Source organism: Lethenteron reissneri, unplaced genomic scaffold (assembly GCF_015708825.2).
Source record: "Lethenteron reissneri isolate LAM-NWPU_2019-01 unplaced genomic scaffold, ASM1570882v1 scaffold_146, whole genome shotgun sequence".
NCBI lineage: Eukaryota > Metazoa > Chordata > Hyperoartia > Petromyzontiformes > Petromyzontidae > Lethenteron > Lethenteron reissneri.
Genome location: NW_026891179.1, coordinates 11,725 through 30,306, shown reverse-complemented (window position 1 = coordinate 30,306; position 18,582 = coordinate 11,725). Strand labels below are relative to the sequence as shown.

The 18,582-nt window shown below is 50.4% G+C and overlaps 1 protein-coding gene across 1 annotated transcript; it reads right to left on the bottom strand.

Annotated features, from left to right (window-relative positions):
- Positions 1-2,287: 2,287 nt before the first annotated feature.
- On the bottom strand, positions 2,288-17,876 carry LOC133362386 (zinc finger protein 501-like). Its single transcript, XM_061581330.1, has 3 exons — positions 17,820-17,876; positions 17,173-17,270; positions 2,288-4,052 (listed from the first exon to the last, which is right to left on the bottom strand). The coding sequence occupies exons 2-3, from the start codon at positions 17,256-17,258 to the stop codon at positions 2,705-2,707; spliced, it is 1,434 nt and encodes a 477-aa protein (XP_061437314.1). The 5' UTR covers positions 17,259-17,270; positions 17,820-17,876; the 3' UTR covers positions 2,288-2,704.
- Between the last annotated feature and the right edge of the window lie 706 nt (positions 17,877-18,582).

Sequence of the window (18,582 nt, the reverse complement as noted above, 5' to 3'; positions counted from 1 at the left end):
AAGTATACACAGGGCCCCCAGGTCGGGGCTAGGGGGTGGTCACGCGTCGGGGCGAGATCCTACGGGAAAGGTCGAAAAACGACAAGAGGTTTCTCAAAGGTGGCCGTGAACAAGGACGGGGCCAGCCACGACCCGGGAGCATATAAACCGGGTCCCCACAGGGACCAGGGTTCAGCGTAACTGTTGTCATCTGAAGATCTACGTTCTACGTCTGAGAAGATTCACCAACACGTGGACCTGGACCCAGGCTGGGGTCTGGTCCATTGTAGCTATTCCCAGTGTGGTTAGTTTAGTTTAGCCTGGTGGTCCACCACCATAGGCTGTTATCTGGTAAAAAGGGGCAGTTACCCCTTTGTGTTAATGTGTTGGTGTAAATAAATGTGTTGCCTTCAAGAAGTACGTCAACGACTCAATTGAATCCACTACACTGGCACCAGATGACAATACATCCAACATTCATTTTAGGGTTTTTTGGGTTAGATCGCATAAATATATAAATGTGTCCTTAAAACCCAGCACCACCCAACATAGCCAACTAGTAAGGGGTTTCGTGCCAATTCTTCACTAGTATAGTACACCGGTGTGTTGGAGATCCAAGCCACAAGATTTACAATCTGAGTACGTTTTGCCAGCAATTACAACTAGCTTCATTAGGCAACAGCCATATTTGTGCAGAACTCCACCTGTTCTGTTCCTTACATAGAGGCATAGATGTGGTGACCAAACTTCTGCGCTCTTACGCAAAGTGGGGGGGGGGGGGGGGGGGGAATCATGAGTCAACGTACATTATTAATGCGCATTATGCGAGCCCTTTGATCTTGCCCTGCCTGTCCATTGTATTAAAATAGCCGTACCAATGGTAATCCCTGTGTAGTGCCATAGGTGGGCCACACTTACCAGCAGTGGTGGACAGGGCCCATCTGCAGGTACCTCGGACCCCCAGGGGAGGTGCCACTGTGCCAGCCCAAGAGGGGAGGGGCTGCTGGGGGCTCTAGGATCCTAGACAGCTAAGCCGTCGGCGCCGGCTCTAGGATCCCAGACAACCCAGACAGCTAAGCCCCTTGGCGCCACCAACGGGGGGCTGTGGGGTATCTGGGAGCACACACAACCCCACCCCTCGATGGGCAAGAGGGATAAAAGGGCCGCTCCCTGGCCGATCGGGGCCAGTCGCAGCTCAAGACCCAAGACCAACCAGCTTAGGACCCTGGACCCCCTCGTCCCGCTTGTTCTTGTAAGGGCCGGGACGCTGTGCGGGCCAGTGGTGGGACTCTGGGACTCCTGGCTCTACGCCCTTGTAAGGGCGAGTTCCGAGGAAGCCAGAGTCTAGACCCGCACCTTGGCTGGGTCGGGTCAGGTAGCCTCCTCTAGGGTAATTGTAGCCGGACGACCCCAGAGCGTAGCTAGAGTAGGCTGTGTTCCTAGGCTGTAACAGAGTATCAGGACTGTTGGAGTGTTGTATTGTAATAAAGAAGTTACCTCTACAAGTGTCTCCGGAACCCATTACACCTGTATAGTCATGCATTTAAACAATGTATTACTTGATTCGCTTCCGCGCAGCACTATCCGAACGGTTAAAATTATTTTTACTTCTTTCAATCTCGATAGATTCTCTAATTAGTCTTGACCAGTAGTAGCTAGTTTTTCACAGATTTGTCAACATCAAAATAAATTGAGTGTCCTTAGCAATTATGTTGTCAAATTACATTCAAACTTAAACTTTAGTTTAAGTGAGGACAGATATGGCAGCATGGAGATGCAAAGAAACTAAACTTCCTTGGTGGTTCCAAAATGTTTAGGCAGATACATAAAAAAAAAGTTGTATCTCTGGCTGGATGACGACAGCTGCATCTATTCTTGTAGTGAGAGAAGCCTGGGAGTCAGGTGACTGCTATGGAGACTCTTTGTGTCATGCTCCTGGTTATAGATCTTTCCAGACTCCACTTTACACATGTGTAATGCGAGCGTAGGAGTGATCTGGAAGGTTCGGAAAGGGAGTGGTGGAAGGTGGAGACTGGATGACGTGGGAGGGGAATATAAGGGGGTATCCGGAAGAGGCTCGTGGCAGTTGGGATAGACTCGAAGTGGGACCACGTCGAGCCGTGGGAGGTCTCCGGCGCCATCGGCCACGTGGCTGGAGACGACTCCAAGCACACCGTCAGCTAACGGTGTGCGGGAGTGCAACTGACGGAAAGAGCGTGCGGGGCGCGCCAGTGAAACAGCCGGTCCATGGTCGGGACCGGCGGAGTGTGAGCGGCATAACTAACAAGAATAGAGACGGAGACCAAGCTGTGTGTCGTCAACGTCCTTTATTACACATGTATGGCCTTCCTACTCTGCATTGTCTAAACACTCCATTGACAAAGATCCCCCTCATAGCCTTAACATACTTTTTGGGCAAGTGCTGTTATCGAGCACCAATGAAGGCCAGCACGGTACACTAGGGATGGGTGACCAGCATCACGCCCGACCGCCTTTGTCTTCCCAGTGATGACGATGGTCACACCATATCAGGTACTCATTTAAGGCTGAATCGACCTAGGGGAGGCCCAGGACTGGTTCAGATAATCACCACTGGTATTGGTGGACCTGAACGGGAATCGAACTTGGGTCATCAGGGTTTGTACAGCAGCGCGCTAACCACTACACCACCACTCCCCCAAAAATTCCACTCACACCTCCATATGTACAACTCCTGGGGGTTGCCTCAGTCTGAATCCTCCTCCTGCTTCACGCTGCATCCATCCATCTGGACGTCGGGTCCTGGAGTTGAATCTTCATTTTCACTTTTCACCTTCACTTCTTCATATTCCACCTTCACTTCTTCATATTCCACCTTCACTTCTTCATATTCCACCTTCACTCCTTCATATTCCAACTTCACGTCTTCACATTCCACCTTCACTCCTGGCCATGTTTCAAAACTGTGGATGCCTTCTGGTTCTTGTTCCATGCGAAATGGGCTAAATGCAGCACGTTCACTTTCACTTCTCGTTTCCACCTCCGTCTCCTTGTGGATCTTCTCATGTCTATTTCGGCCTTCTGATCGTGCAAATGCCTTCCCACACACAGTGCACTTGAATGGCTTTTTGCCTGTGTGTGTTTTCAGGTGTCTCTGAAGATATGCTGCCACCCCAAATGTTTTCTCACACACAGTGCACTTGAACAGCTTCTTGCCTGTGTGTGTTCTCTGATGCTTTTGTAAACTTTCTGACTCTGCAAAAGCATTTCCACAGATAGTGCATGTGAAGGGCTTCTCGCCTGTGTGTTGTCTCTGGTGAACGATAAGAGACCCTGATTGTGTAAAGGTTTTACCACACACAGTACACTTGAAGGGTTTCTCGCCTGTGTGTGTTCTTTGGTGAATTTGAAGATATGATGACAGTTTGAATGCCTTCTCACACAGAGTGCACTTGAAGGGCTTCTCGCCCGTATGTTGTCTCTGGTGAGCAGTAAGAGATCCTGATTGTGTAAACCCTTTACCACACACAGTACACTTGAATGGCTTCTCGCCTGTATGTGTTATCTGGTGAATTTGAAGATGTGATGACAGTTTAAATGCCTTCTGACAAACAGTGCACTTAAAGGGCTTCTCGCCTGAGTGTGTTTTCTGATGTGTCTGAAAACTGCCTGATACTGCAAATGCCTTCCCACACACTGTACACTTGAAGGGCTTCTCGCCTGTGTGTGTTCTCTGGTGAATTTGAAGATGTGATGACTGTCTAAATGCCTTCTCACACACAGTGCACTTGAAAGGCTTCTTTCCTGAGTGTGTTCGCTGATGTTTCTGAACACTTCCTGACTCTGCAAATGCCTTTCCACACACATTGCACTTGAAGGGTTTCTCCCCTGTGTGTATTCTCTGGTGATCTTTAAGATGTGATGACTGTCCAAATGACTTTTCACACAAAGTGCACTTGAAGGGCTTCTTGGCCGTGTGCGATTTCTGGTGCAGATTCATGTGTCCAGTGTCATTCGGGTCATATGGAGACTGGTCGCATTGGTGCCTTCTAGCAGCGGGCGTTGTATTCAGTCTCTGCTCCATGTCATTTATTCTGCAGATATACATTACACACATTACGCACTTTTATTACACACAATATACACTATAATACATAGTACACAGTCACATGCAGTACACCCAGCAGACATATATACACATTACACAGAACATACACATACGTTCAACACACACACACACACAGTACACCTAGAAAATGACAGAATATATACATACGTTCAACATGCACACGAAGTACACCTAGAAAATACAGGGTGTCCATACAATATTTATTTTATTGAACAAATACAATTCTAGCCAACCTGCACCTTCCGATACATCGGGAAATAAACACGACACCGCCTGTCCGCCTAAAATCACGGCACCCTTTCTGGATCACAGCAGCCTCACTCCACCTCACAAATATAAATGAAGGCGAGACATGGCAGAAAGTCTGGACTGTGGCCGACGTCAAAAATAAACATCTCGTACAGAACCCTACCGTCGAACCTCCCGGTTTCAACCTTTTTACGCTGCCAATAGTCGACCCATCAACTAAATCAGGACCGTGCATGGCCGATGGGGCCACCTGATGCACAAACGGTGCATCAAAGATTCAGCGCCCTGCGAGTGAGGCCACGAATCCCAAACCATCGACCATATTGTAAAAACTCTGCTGCTGTCTTCACGCCTTTAAAGAAAGAATGGACGAGACCCACTCTGCTTCTGAATAATGGAGTGGATACCAAATCTGAAATTACACTTTTCATCTGCTGTTACAATGGTCTACAATTTTTTAGACGTCATCTGCTTCAGAGATGAAATGTGCTGTTTATGTATTTAGATTTTCTGAATTCAAATATGACAATTAAAACAACTGATTGGCTACTGTTACCAAGATATTTAAGTTTTTACATTTTACGTGTATATATATTGTGTCGATAGTAGAGTTTTACTCATAAACTGCAAACCTAGGTTTTTTCATGTGTTTATGGTTGCTTTATATGATAACATGTCACCTATCCTGTTCATGTAACACTTTAAAAATCAGAAAAAGGGTTATATAAATAAAATGTATTATGAAACAAAAGGCAGAAAACTATTATATATATGTAGTGGATTCAACTAAGTCGTAGACGTACTTGGAGGCAACACATTTATTTATACCAAAACGTAACACACAAAGGGGTAGCTGCCCCTTTATCAGATAACAGCCTAGGGTGGTGGACCACCTGGCTAAACTACACTAACACACTGGGAGTTAGCTACAATGGACCGGACCCCGGCTCGGATCCGGGTCCACGTGTTTGAAGACTCTTCTTGGAAGTAGAACGTAGATCTTCAGATTAAGGTAGCAACGCTGAACCCCGGTCCCTGTGGGGACCCGTTTTATATGCTCCCGGGTCGTGGCCGGCTCCGCCTTTGGCCACGCCCACCTTCGAGAGAGCTCTATCTTGACCCTTCCCATAGGATCTTTTCCCTGACACGTGACCACCCCCTAGCCCCCACCTGCGGGACCCATGTAGACTTTACCGGTCACGTGCCTGCAGGGTCAACCAGAGTGCCATGGCCCAGGGAAATCTCATCCCATGGCTGACACTCTCACACTCCCTCCGGTAGGAGTCAGCACTGCACGCCACGCGTGGTGCCACTGCGCTATCCCAGCGCTCACCAAGCCCCCACTAGGGCTGGTACTACACCCACCTATGGGGTGTCCGCGATGACAATGCATCGCACGCCGTGCCTCGCTAGAGCCGGCAGTGCTCGGTGACATTCACGATGTCGTTACATACGTGATGTCCGCAATGTAAGTTGTTGTATCTATGCCCTGTTTTCCGTTATTAATATTAAGAATAATTAAGGAAATTTTTTTTTTTATTATATCTATATATATATATTTTTTCTAATTAAATAATGAAAACAACCCACTACAAGCACACCAGGAATCTGTGAAACGGCCATTAAACTGGTAAGAAGTCGGTCACAGAGAGGTCAGAGACATCCAGATGGACAAAGATCGATGGCCTGACCTCCCAAGACATCTTGAGATGCACGGAGGGGGTGCCGAGCAGAGAAAAACTACTTTTGCCACTCGCGTTTTCTTAACGTTTTCCTTACCGAAAAGTAGAAACTTAACAAAGAATTAACCAACAAACCATAGGTTTTTTTATTAGTAATTATCTTATACTACTCGTATTCACCGCATACATATTATTTATAATTATATGTTTCCTATCTACATGACCTTCCTAAAAACTAAAGAGTACGAATTCCAGAAAGCTTAAGTGGAAACATAGTTACACTTAACCTCAGGACATTAAAATATAACTCAGAATAAAACACCAATCTCTGGAGAACTAAACTTGGCGAAGCCCCAAAATAATGATGTGACGAGAATCATTACGAATATTAATTAAACATAGACGAATGATAACCACGATACTAAGACCGAAGGAACTCATAAAATATAATTCAAGAATAAATGTAACACACAGGACCACATAAATGTATTGCAAACATCTCCTCAGCCACCTTTGTCTTCCAGCGGGGTCTGGCAAGCAAGGAGGGAGCAAAAAGGTCACAGGGGAGAATCGGTGCCTGACATTCCAAAGACATCTGTTTTTTTCTGTTTGTTTTCTCTCGCAAAGAATGCGCAGAGAGGGGAGTCACGTTTTGAGTTAAGCACAAGCACACAGCGAACAGGCAGTCTGCCCGAGTCGCGCTCAGTCTTGCAACTCGGCGTGCGACGCGGCGTTGCGACAGGGCTCGCAAGAGAGCTGGGGCAGGTCGTGCCTAGAGAAGAGATGGGACGACGAGACATCGTTAAAGTGACAGTCTGAGGGCAGTCTGTCCGAGTCGCACTCAGTCTCGCAACTCGGCTTGCGACGCAGCGTTGCGACAGGGCTCGCAAGGGAGCTGGGGCAGATCGTGCCTCGAGGAGAGATGGGACGACGAGGGGTCAGAGAGTGACCGCCTGAGAGCAGTCTGTCCGAGTCGCGCTCGGTCTCGCAACTCGGCTTGCGACGCAGCGTTGCGACGGGGCTCGCAAGAGAGCTGGGACAGATCATGCCTCGAGAAGTGATGGAACGAGGAGGGGTCGTTCGAGTCGCAGAAGTCTGAGTTCAACCTGGGTCGGGGCTGGGTTTCAGCCGTGCTCCGGCTGGCGGAGCGTCGTGAGGAAACGAAACACCGATGCCGATAGCAGGTGTCGCTTCTCGCAGAACGAAGTTAAGTGCGAGTGAAGCTGGCAGCTGCACGAACAAGGGAAGCACGGAGCAGAGAGAGTGACGAGTGACGACAAGCAATCAACCTGTAAAAGGGCGGAGATCGCCAAGCGTCGACCAAGCGTGCAAAGCAGAGAGCGCGAAGCAGTGGAGAAAGCCTGATCAAACGGCTGTGAGGAAGAGGACAGCGCCATCGAATGCGCCGTGTGTTTGAGGGCACACCTACCAACGACCAGTGTGAACAGACAAGACGTCCAGAGCGACGGCGAGCATCGTGCCGACTCAACAATCAATCGAGCAGTGGAGAAGTCGGGGGCTGCCACCAAGAGAGAGAAAGTGCCATCGAATGCGCAGTGTGTTTGATACTCAGACCGACCACCACCCAGTGAGCCACAGCAGCAGCACGATCCGGGCGTCACCGAGCGTCGTGCCAACTCGTCATCTAGCAGTAGAGGGAGAGAGAGCGCAAGAGCAGCACGACCCGAGCAGCACGACTCGCTGCGGCCACGCCCAACCCAGAGGGAACCTCTGGCCGCTGTTTGTATCCTCCCACACCACACAAGCTAACGACACAACTCCCGGCTCTAAGAATTAATTAATATTACAAGGGGACAACGCACACACAGCACGCACACGAATAAGACTTAAAAAAAAATTCTCTTTGCGTTTAAAAAAGGGTTGCCATTTCGAGGAGGTGCGTTCACTACCAACTGATCGTGCAAAGCAGTTGCTGCCGTCGAGTTACATGAATAAGAAATGTTTTAGTCATTCAATTTCGTTAATTGCATAATCTTGCCCATGAATTTATTGACGTATACTTGCTTTCGGATAAGAGAGTGTCATGTGTTTGTTTATAATTAAAATTGCTTAACACCAACTGTTCGAGTGCTTCTTTCCAAGTCCCTGCAAAACTGTCTTATTCTTGATAACTGTATCCTGTGATGAGATCTGAAACTGGAGACCTAAAATAACATAAACACACTAAGATAATCGGTAAACGTTTAATTGATGATAATCGTGTTATCCTGATTGATATAACACTGGATAAACGAAGCTAAGCCTAATTATCATAACTGCTCACAGTAACATAATCGCAAGCATCCGCATAAATTACTACGATGATCTCCGCGATTATAATAATTTATGCATATAATTACACACATTATCATAATTTATGCATGTTAATACAGACATTAACATAATTAATGCGATTTGCACATTTTCCGGAAAATTATTTTATTTTTATTTTTTTTATCAAAATTTCATAATCCAACACATACAACAAAGTACATCGCACGCCGTGCCCCTTTTGGGCCAGCACCACCCAGTGACATCCGCGATCTCACTACATATATATAAGAACATCGTTTAGTCCTTATTCAGTGTCTACTTGGCACTTCCTGGCTTGTATTTATTTGTAGTGACATCGGGGATGTCACTGTATGGTGCCCGGGAGGGCTGTGGCGTGCGATGTGCTTACATCACCAACAGCACCGGGTGGGTTGCTGTGTGAGGCTGGCTCTAGCACAGCACGGCGTGTGATACACCGTCATCGCGTACACCGCGTAAGCGGGTGTAGTACCAGCCCCAATGGGGCTTGGTGAACGCTGGGATAGCATGGGCACTACGCATAGCGTGTAGTGCGGGCTCCCACCAGGGGAAGTGGGAGAGTGTCAGCCCAGGGGCAGGGTTGCCCCAGGCCATGGCACTCTGGTTGACCCCGTAGACACGCGATCTGGAGTGTCCATAGAGAGGGCCCCAGGTGAGGGGAGCTGGGGGTGATCACGTGTCCAGGGAGAGCTCTCGAGAGGGATCGAGGGGGAGCTAGAATGCTAGAGAAGGCGGGCGGGGGCCAAGGGCGGAGCAGCCCCTACCCGGCGGGGATATGAGGTGGGTCCGTTGGGAGGGACCGGGGTTCATCGTTGCGAATGCTGGAAGCCCTACGTCTACAAGCTGGCAGCTCTACGTCCTATGAGGCATCAACACGTGGTCGGAGACCCGAGTGAGGACCCGAACCTTCGTAGCTGTAACTCCTACGTATAGTGTAGTTAGTTGGGTGGTCATCACCCTAGGCTGTATCTGGTGAAGGGGCAGTTACCTCTTCGTGTTAACGTGTTGATGTTACAATAAATGTGTTGCCTCTAAAGAACGTCTGCGACTCAGTTGGACTCACTACAACTGGTGTCGGAAGTGGCCAACACGCTAGTATATTCAGCTAGCAGTAGACTATGTCTACACGTCGCAGACCACGTACCAGGACGTCAGAGAGCGAGAACGAGGACCTCGTGCCACCTACAGCTCCGGAGGATGCGGTGGAGACGCTGCCGGCGGAGCAGGGCGCCAGCCGGCCGCTCGATGCTTCGCCGTCAGCGGTGGGGGTCGAGTATTTTTCTCAATGGCCTGTTGCTTGGCCGCTCCCTAACGGGACGGGGGGCTGCGCCGTTATACCATAGTTGTCCCGACAAGCTAATATCGGCGATGCATACCTCGGCCGTGATCCAAACGATGATACCCAATGAGCTGCCATCAGCAGCAACACACAGCGCATTGACGAGGTCGAAAACCTGAGACTTAGGGGGCAGAATGTAAAAAATCAGGACCGTAATAATATTTGCTGATGCACCTGTCGATCAGCATCCTTAATTCCACACCCTCGATAGACCCAAGCACCGTAGACGAACCCTCGGTAACAGCCACCACTCGATGGGCCAGTTCCGACCGCTGACCCGGTCGGAGCTGATGCACCTCGTGATTACGCGTAGGACTTTCCCGTACCGACGCGCGATCAGGCCGTGAACCAAATTGCCTAGATGGGTGAAGTGAGGCCAGGGGTCGAGTGTGGAGTGCGTCGCGACATGCTTCAGGTTGTAAAGAAGAGCAGGATGGCGGTGATGCCGGAAGGCGCCGACGTGGGACGCGACAGCCCGAAGCCACGTGGCCCAACAGGAGCTCCGCAAGATGCTCGTGCGCCTCCCGGAGGGTCGCCACTGCTGACGGCAAAGCATCGAGCGCTTGGATGGTGCCTGGCTCCACTGGCAGCGTCTTCCCCACATTCTCTGAAGTTGCATGAAGTCCTCATCGTCCAATATCCAGGTACTCGGTCCGCGACGTGTAGACATAGTCTACAGCTAGTTGAATAACTAGCGTATTGGCCACTTCCGACACCAGTTGTAGTGAGTCCAACTGAGTCGCAAATGTTGTTCCTTTTAGAGGCAACACATTTATTGTAACACCATAACAGATACAGCCTAGAGTGGGTGACCACCCAGCTAACTACACTATCCAGAGTTACTGCTACGAAGGATCGAACCCTCACTCGGGTCTCCAACCACGTGGTTGCCTCATAGGAGGAAGAGCTTCAGCTTGAGACGTAGAGCTTCCAGCTTGTAGATGTTAAGCTTCCAGCTTGTGGATGTTGAGCTTCCAGCTTGTGGATGTTGAGCTTCCAGCTTGTAGAATGCGACCCCGGTCCCTCTCAGGGACCCGCTTTATATCCCCCTATGGTCGGGACCGCTCCGCCCTCGGCCCCACTCGCCTTCTCGAGTATTCTCGTTCCCTCTCGATCCTTCTCAAGAGCTCTCCCCAGACACGTGATCACCCACTAGTCCGCCCACCTGGGGCCCCCTGTGTGGACATTCCGGATCACGTGTCTACGGGGTCAACCAAAGTGCCACGGCCCGGGGCAACCCTACTCCTGGGCTGAAACTCCCCCCCCTCCCCCCTGGGAGAGCCCCCACCACACGCTGTGCGTGGTGCCCGCACTATCCCGGTGCTTGCCAAGCCCCGCTAGAGCTGGTATTACACACAGCCACCCACACGATGCTGTCCATGATGTAGGAACTTCGAACAGCATGGCCCTTCCGGGCTGGCGCCATACAGTCACATCCCCGATGTCACTACACATATTTCAATTCCTTATAGGGGAAACACATACTAATTAACTGATTACTAATCTAGTATATAATTGCAATAACACCCCCCCCCCCTTACTCCCCACTAATCTCTGCACCTGATTTGGTTCAGTAATTAAGTAATACATATTACAATTCCTTAAAAAGGAGTCACTCATTCACGGATTACTAATCTATTATATAATTACACCCCCCACCCCTCCTCCGCCTCTGATCTCTGTACCTGATTGGGTTCAGTGATGACGTCATCCTGCTCTATATTTAAGACCGGAAGCAGGTGGATGGCTTCACTATTCTGCCAAATCGCCCGATAATGCTAGATATAATTACCAGCAGAAAGTCGTACTCAGATTTCTAATGTGGATTCACTCTTCAACACACCGGCGGGCTGAAGTAGTAACTATTTGGCGTTTTGTTTACGTGACAAATCTCTTACTGATTGGGCGTGTCGGTGGTGGAGGATTTCGAGACATTTATACTTATGCGATCTAACCCAAAAACCTTTATTATGAGGTTGTTTCTGAGGCCTGTTGATTGGTTGAATTGATCGTAAGTCGACAAACTAATTGGACAAAAGCCCAACGACAACACGGAGATAACAAATTCCGTGAAAAAAAAACTGCTTGCAAATGCCTACTTCGCACTGGCGAAACGAACCACCCGACTATTTGCTTTGGCGGAGCGATCCTCCGCCAGCTGTAATGAGTCCTTACGTCAACGCTGCGAGTGTGTGTTGAGAATGTCTGTATGTGCGCGTGTATATGTTTTGTGCACGTTTGTGTGTCACGAGCAGTAGTGTAGCAGTTAGTGCTACACTGTTCGACTAATCCGGCGACCCGAGTTCGATTCCCCCTCACGCCCAACTCCAGTGACGATTTTCGAAACCACTCCTGGGCCTCCCCAAGGTCGACTTAGCTTAAAATTAGTACCTAGTGCAGTGTGTAAACTTCGCCACTAGGGAGACAAATGCGGTCGGCCGTGGTGCTGCCCACCCACCCTCGTGTGCTGGCCTTCATAGGTGCTCGCTAACAGCACTTGCCCCAACCCTCTGTTAAGGCTATATGGGGGACCTGTCTTTTGTGTGCCTTAACAGTTGTGACGATTATCCCCAGCACCTAGGTCTACTTCACCTCAAATGCCTATCTGTTGCAGTGTGTAAACAACACCACTGGGGAGAGAAAGGCAGGCTGGAGTGGTGCTGGCCACTCACCCCCTCGTGAGCCGTTTTGGCCTTCAGATGTGCTGCTTGCTAACAGCACTTGCCCAAACAGTCTGTTCAGACTATATGGGGGATCTTTATTTTTGTGTGCACATATGAATGTCAGTGTATGTGTGTATGTCTTCGGGACAGACCCCCTTCGTAAATCGGGGACTACCCAAATCCTCGCCGAAGTTCCGCGGGTTCCTGCTAGTATGTAAATACACACATTACACACTCACAAGCATTACACCCAGTGTGTGTGTAACGTGTATATATTGTTACTAGCTGTACTACCCGGCTTCGCCCGGGACTTGTATCCACCACGGCCGGCCGCCTTTGTCTCCCCAGTGGCGATGTTAATACGCCACACCAGTTACTCGTTTGAGGCTGAGTCGACCTAGGGGAGGTTCAAATAATCTTGACCGGTGGTGGCCATGAGCGGGAATCGAACTCGGTTCACCGGGTTGGTAGCGCAGCGTAGCGTTAACCACTACATCCACCGCTCCTCACACACGACACACGCACAGACACACACACAGACACACACACATAGACACACGCAGACACACACAGACAGACACAGACAGACACACACACACACAGACACACAGACAGCACGCTAAGCACTACACTACCGCTCCCCACACACCACACACGCACACACACACGCACACACACAGACACACACAGACACAGACACACACACACAGACACAGACAGCACGCTAAGCACTACACTACCGTTCCCCCTACACAACACACGCGCGCGCGTCCATAGGTACACATACACGCGCTTGCTGCAGACACACACGACTTTCAGGGTGCTAACGGCAGTAAACGACTGAAATAATAAAGCGGCAATGCTGCGCGAGGAACGCCTTAGACCTGCAACACATTTGTGTAATGCGAGCGTAAACACACAAACACATACAAACACATACACACACATACATACACACACATACACACAAACACATACACACACATACACACACATACATACACAGAGACATACACATACATACACACAAACACACACATACATACACACAAACACATACACAATACACACACACATACATGCAGACACACAGACACACACATAACACACATACATACACACACATACATACACAGAAACACATACACACACATACATACACACATACATACAGACACACAGACACACATAAACACATACACACATACACATGACCCGGCTTCGCCCGGGACTTGGATCCACCCCGCCCGGCCGCCTTTGTCTCCCCAGTGGCGATGTTAATACGCCACACCAGTTACTCGTTTGAGGCTGAGTCGACCTAGGGGAGGTTAAAATAATCGTCACCGGTGGTGGCCGTGAGCGGGAATCGAACTCGGTTCGCCGGGTTGGTAGCGCAGCGTAGCGTTAACCACTACACCCACCGCTCCTCACACACCACACACGCACACACACACACAGACACACACACAGACACACGCAGACACACACAGACAGACACAGACAGACACACACACACACAGACACACAGACAGCACGCTAAGCACTACACTACCGCTCCCCACACACCACACACGCACACACACAGACACACACACAGACACACACACACAGACACACACACACAGACACAGACAGCACGCTAAGCACTACACTACCGTTCCCCCTACACAACACACGCGCGCGCGTCCATAGGTACACATACACGCGCTTGCTGCAGACACACACGACTTTCAGGGTGCTAACGGCAGTAAACGACTGAAATAATAAAGCGGCAATGCTGCGCGAGGAACGCCTTAGACCTGCAACACATTTGTGTAATGCGAGCGTAAACACACAAACACATACAAACACATACACACACATACATACACACACATACACAAACACATACACACACATACACATACACACAAACACACACATACATACAAACACATACACAATACACACACACATACATGCAGACACACACACACATAACACACATACATACACACACATACATACACAGAAACACATACACACACATACATACACAGAAACACATACACACATACATACACACACACATACATACACACAAACACATACACACATACATACAGACACACAGACATACACATAAACACATACCAAAAAACCCACATACATACACACACATACATACACACAAACACATACACACACATACATACACACATACATACAGACACACAGACATACACATAAACACATACACACATAGACATGACCCGGCTTTGCCCGGGACTTGGATCCACCACGCCCGGCCGCCTTTGTCTCCCCAGTGGCGATGTTAATACGCCACACCAGTTACTCGTTTTGAGGCTGAGTCCCTCCCTCGCCACTCTCCCTCCCTCGCCACTCTGCCTCCCTCACCACTCTGTAGAGGACGTGAAATTTGTATGAATTTACCTCAGAGTGGCGTGGTGGGTGTCGAGGCCTAGCACCGTGCAGAGCCTCCCGCCTCGCCTGATTTTCCCACCCGGCTGACGCTGGGTACGGGTGCCGGTCCCCCCCCCCCCCCCCCCGCGCTACAATAATACTGTGTAATCGCTATAATTTAATAATCGACCGACCCTGTAATAGTAATAGCACACATTGTGGTGGGGGGGGGAGTGAAGAGGACGTGAAACTTAGATGAATTTACCTCAGAGTCGCGTGTTAATGCGTGCGCCTATTTTTAACGGGAATTAAAAATGGCGTCCACCCCGCGGCCCGTCGCTACCCGTTGCCAGGGGCAACCGCCGTCCAATGAAAGCGGCGAAGGCGTCGCTACCCGTTGCCAGGGGCAACCGGCGTCCAATAAAAGTGCGTATGGTCCGGTGACACACACACACAGACAGACAGACAGATTCGCGATTTTATATATATATAGATACTGCTGAAGCATCTTGAGCAAAGATTCGGTATTTGTGTTACTGCACTTTCATTGTTTGTTTCATACTTAATGGGCAGAACTTAAAGTGTATCACAATGGCCATTTATCATCAACTGTTCATGTATGTATGCTGAACTTCTTTTGCACCGTACGTAGCCAACTGTGCTAATCGGAGGTGCATGTCACTTGTTAAGTGCCACAAGGGTCTGCTGTAGGCCCTATACTTTTCATCATCTATATCTCTGAGTTATTGGAATTGGTAAACTAACTTGCGGTTAATCTACACACATTTGCAGATTATACTCAGCTTTACGGCCATTATGAGCCCGATGCCATAGCAGCATCATCCATTTCTCTTTAAAAATCTGTGTTATCATTGTCAGTTGCTGGATGGCATCCAATGGACTGAAGCTGAATGCATAAAAAAATGTGATCTGGTTGGGCACCTCCCATAGCCACGCCATGTAGGCACTTGTATACAAGTGCCTACATGGCATGGCACCCCGTTATTTGTCAGAGTTATGCACGACTATCGCCAATGATCGGAAATGATAACACCTGAGATCTGCTGCTTGTAATGATCCCGTTATACGAACCCTGCCTAAAGATGCATGGCGACCGCGCTTTGTATGTAATTATCAATCCGACAAACTCAAGAACATAAGCCTTGAGTTCAACCACTTCAAGGGAGAACTTAAAATTAATTTAATGAACAGTGTGACCAGAGAATGACGTGCATTAGAGATGCTATAAGCATTATTTTACGATTCTTAAATGACTAATTACATTACTTTGCACACAATATACAGACATTATACACTTATAAGTAGTACACCCAGCAGATATACATACTCACATGCAGTACACCCACGAGATATACATAAACATTGCACACAATATACACACATTACACACTCACGCAGTACATCCAGGAAATATACATACACAATGCACACAATATACAGAATCCAAATCAGTACACACAATGCACCAATAAAAACAACAACTGCCATTCGCCACTAAGTGGTGGTGACATCACAACGGCGCCTGTGCCAGGCCAGGTGAACTTTGAGGCCACAGTGTCAAAAGCTCGCTGACAGGCCACGAGACAGGCCCAGGTGCCTGGCAGATGCATCAGCTGTGCCCCCTACTGGGCCAACTACTGTGCCAACTTGCTGCATTTTAGCCGCCCGACGCTCCACTCGTTTATGTGATCATTGCTCCTATGACCTCCGTTGTTGTTGGAGGGCGACTTACTACAACTGACTGTACCATACTTCACAAGCCTCCTCCATGAAGGCCGATCTTGATACCGCTGGTGCCAGTCTTCGGAAAGTCCACTCAGATACACACCATCCTTTACCGTATCAGTCCATCTCTTCTCCAGCCTGTGTCGTGCCCGTTTAGCCTGGTCTATCCAACCAAACAAAAGCTGCTTTGACATGCGGTTACTGGGCATGCGAGCTACATGACAAGCAAAAGCAGTCTTGCCTGCCGGATGAGCTCACTGATGGGACTTTGTCCAGATCTTTAAAGGATTTTTTAGCTTCTCACACAATCCAGCCTGCTGGTTAAACCCAGGATGGATTATAGGCAGGCCAGCTTAAATGTTTATAACCGATGGAGATGTTATATTAGGTGCGGGGGGGGGGGGTCCATGTTTCGCAAGCATAGAAAAGGGAGGGCATGACCCTGGCTGAGAACACCTGAAGCTTTGTGTGGAGCAAAAGACCAGGTAGCTTCCAGACAGCAGCATTACACAGCCGATGAAAACATAATGCTGCTTGACTGATTCAGTGAAACCTCTGCTGTCAAACCAGAGCTGGTCATTAGCACACTACTCATGTATGGAAACCTCTCCAATCTCTCCACAACTGCCCCATCACCAATGGGTAGTTGAGGGGGTGCTTAGTTTGGAGGGGCTGATGGAAAGGCCCCACCTCTTAGTAGCATGCTCCAGGTCAAGCAGCGGCACCTCTAACTCCTCCTCTGAGTGAGCAGCAATCACCAGATCATCAGCAAACATAACGTGGTTGACCTACAGGGAGCGAACCCTCAAATGACAAATTACACACAAAATACACTCACACAGTACACTACCACCACAACAACCACCACCACCACAACAACCACCACCACCACAACAACCACCACCACAACAACCACCACAACCACCACCACAACAACCACCGCCACCACAACAACCACCACCACAACAACCACCACCACAACAACCACCACCACAACAACCACCACCACAACAACAACCACCACAACAACAACCACCACAACAACCGCCACCACAACAACCGCCACCACAACAACCACCACCACAACAACCACCACAACAACAACCACCACCACAACAACAACCACCACCACAACAACAACCACCACAACAACCACCACCACCACAACAACCACCACAACAACCACCACCACCACAACAACCACCACCACCACAACAACCACCACAACAACCACCACCACAACAACCACCACCACCACAACAACCACCACAACAACCACCACAACAACCACCACCACCACAACAACCACCACCACCACCGCGATGTAAACGCCGCACCTCGGGTCAGAGACGCACGGAGTCGACTGCCCGACTCTTCACTTCCTGGTTCAGGGGTCGTCGTGTGACGTCATCGGCGAGAGACGCGCTCAGAGGGGTGGGGGGAAGCGGGGGTAGTGGGAGCAGGGGGAGTGGAGAGTGAGGGGGGGGGGTAGTGGGAGGGGGTGGGGGGAGTGGGGAGCGGGTGGGGGGAGTGAGGGGGGGGGCGAGTGGGAAGAGTGGTGGGGGTGGGAATTGGGTGCGGGGGGGGGTGGAGGGTGCGGGGGGGGGTGGAGGGTGCGGGGGGGGGGGTGGAGGGTGCGGGGGGGGGTGGAGGGTGCGGGGGGGGGAGTGGAGGGTGCGGGGGGGGGGGGAGGGTGCGGGGGGGGAGGGTGCGGGGGGGGGGGAGTGGAGGGTGCGGGGGGGGGTGGAGGGTGCGGGGGGGGAGGGTGCGGGGGGTGGAGGGTGCGGGGGGGGGGAGTGGAGGGTGCGGGGGGGTGGAGGGTGCGGGGGGTGCGGGGGGGGAGTGGAGGGTGCGGGGGGGGTGGAGGGTGCGGGGGGGGTGGAGGGTGCGGGCGGGGGGGGGGAGGGTGCGGGGGGGGGAGGGTGCGGGGGGGGGAGTGGAGGGTGCGGGGGAGTGGAGGGTGCGGGGGGGTGTGGAGGGTGCGGGGGGGGAGTGGAGGGTGCGGGCGGGGGGGGAGGGTGCGGGGGGGGGGTGGAGGGTGCGGGCGGGGGGGGAGGGTGCGGGGGGGGGAGGGTGGAGGGTGCGGGGGGGGAGTGGAGG

What these genes read in the sequence shown, in the direction of transcription:
- LOC133362386 (XM_061581330.1), bottom strand. Translation starts at nt 17,258, where the DNA reads ATGTTTGCTGATGATCTGGTGATTGCTGCTCACTCAGAGGAGGAGTTA. An exon ending in CTGGAGCATGCTACTAAGAG is followed by an intron (nt 4,053 to 17,172) that starts GTGGGGCCTTTC and finishes GTATATCTGCAG; the next exon opens with AATAAATGACATGGAGCAGA.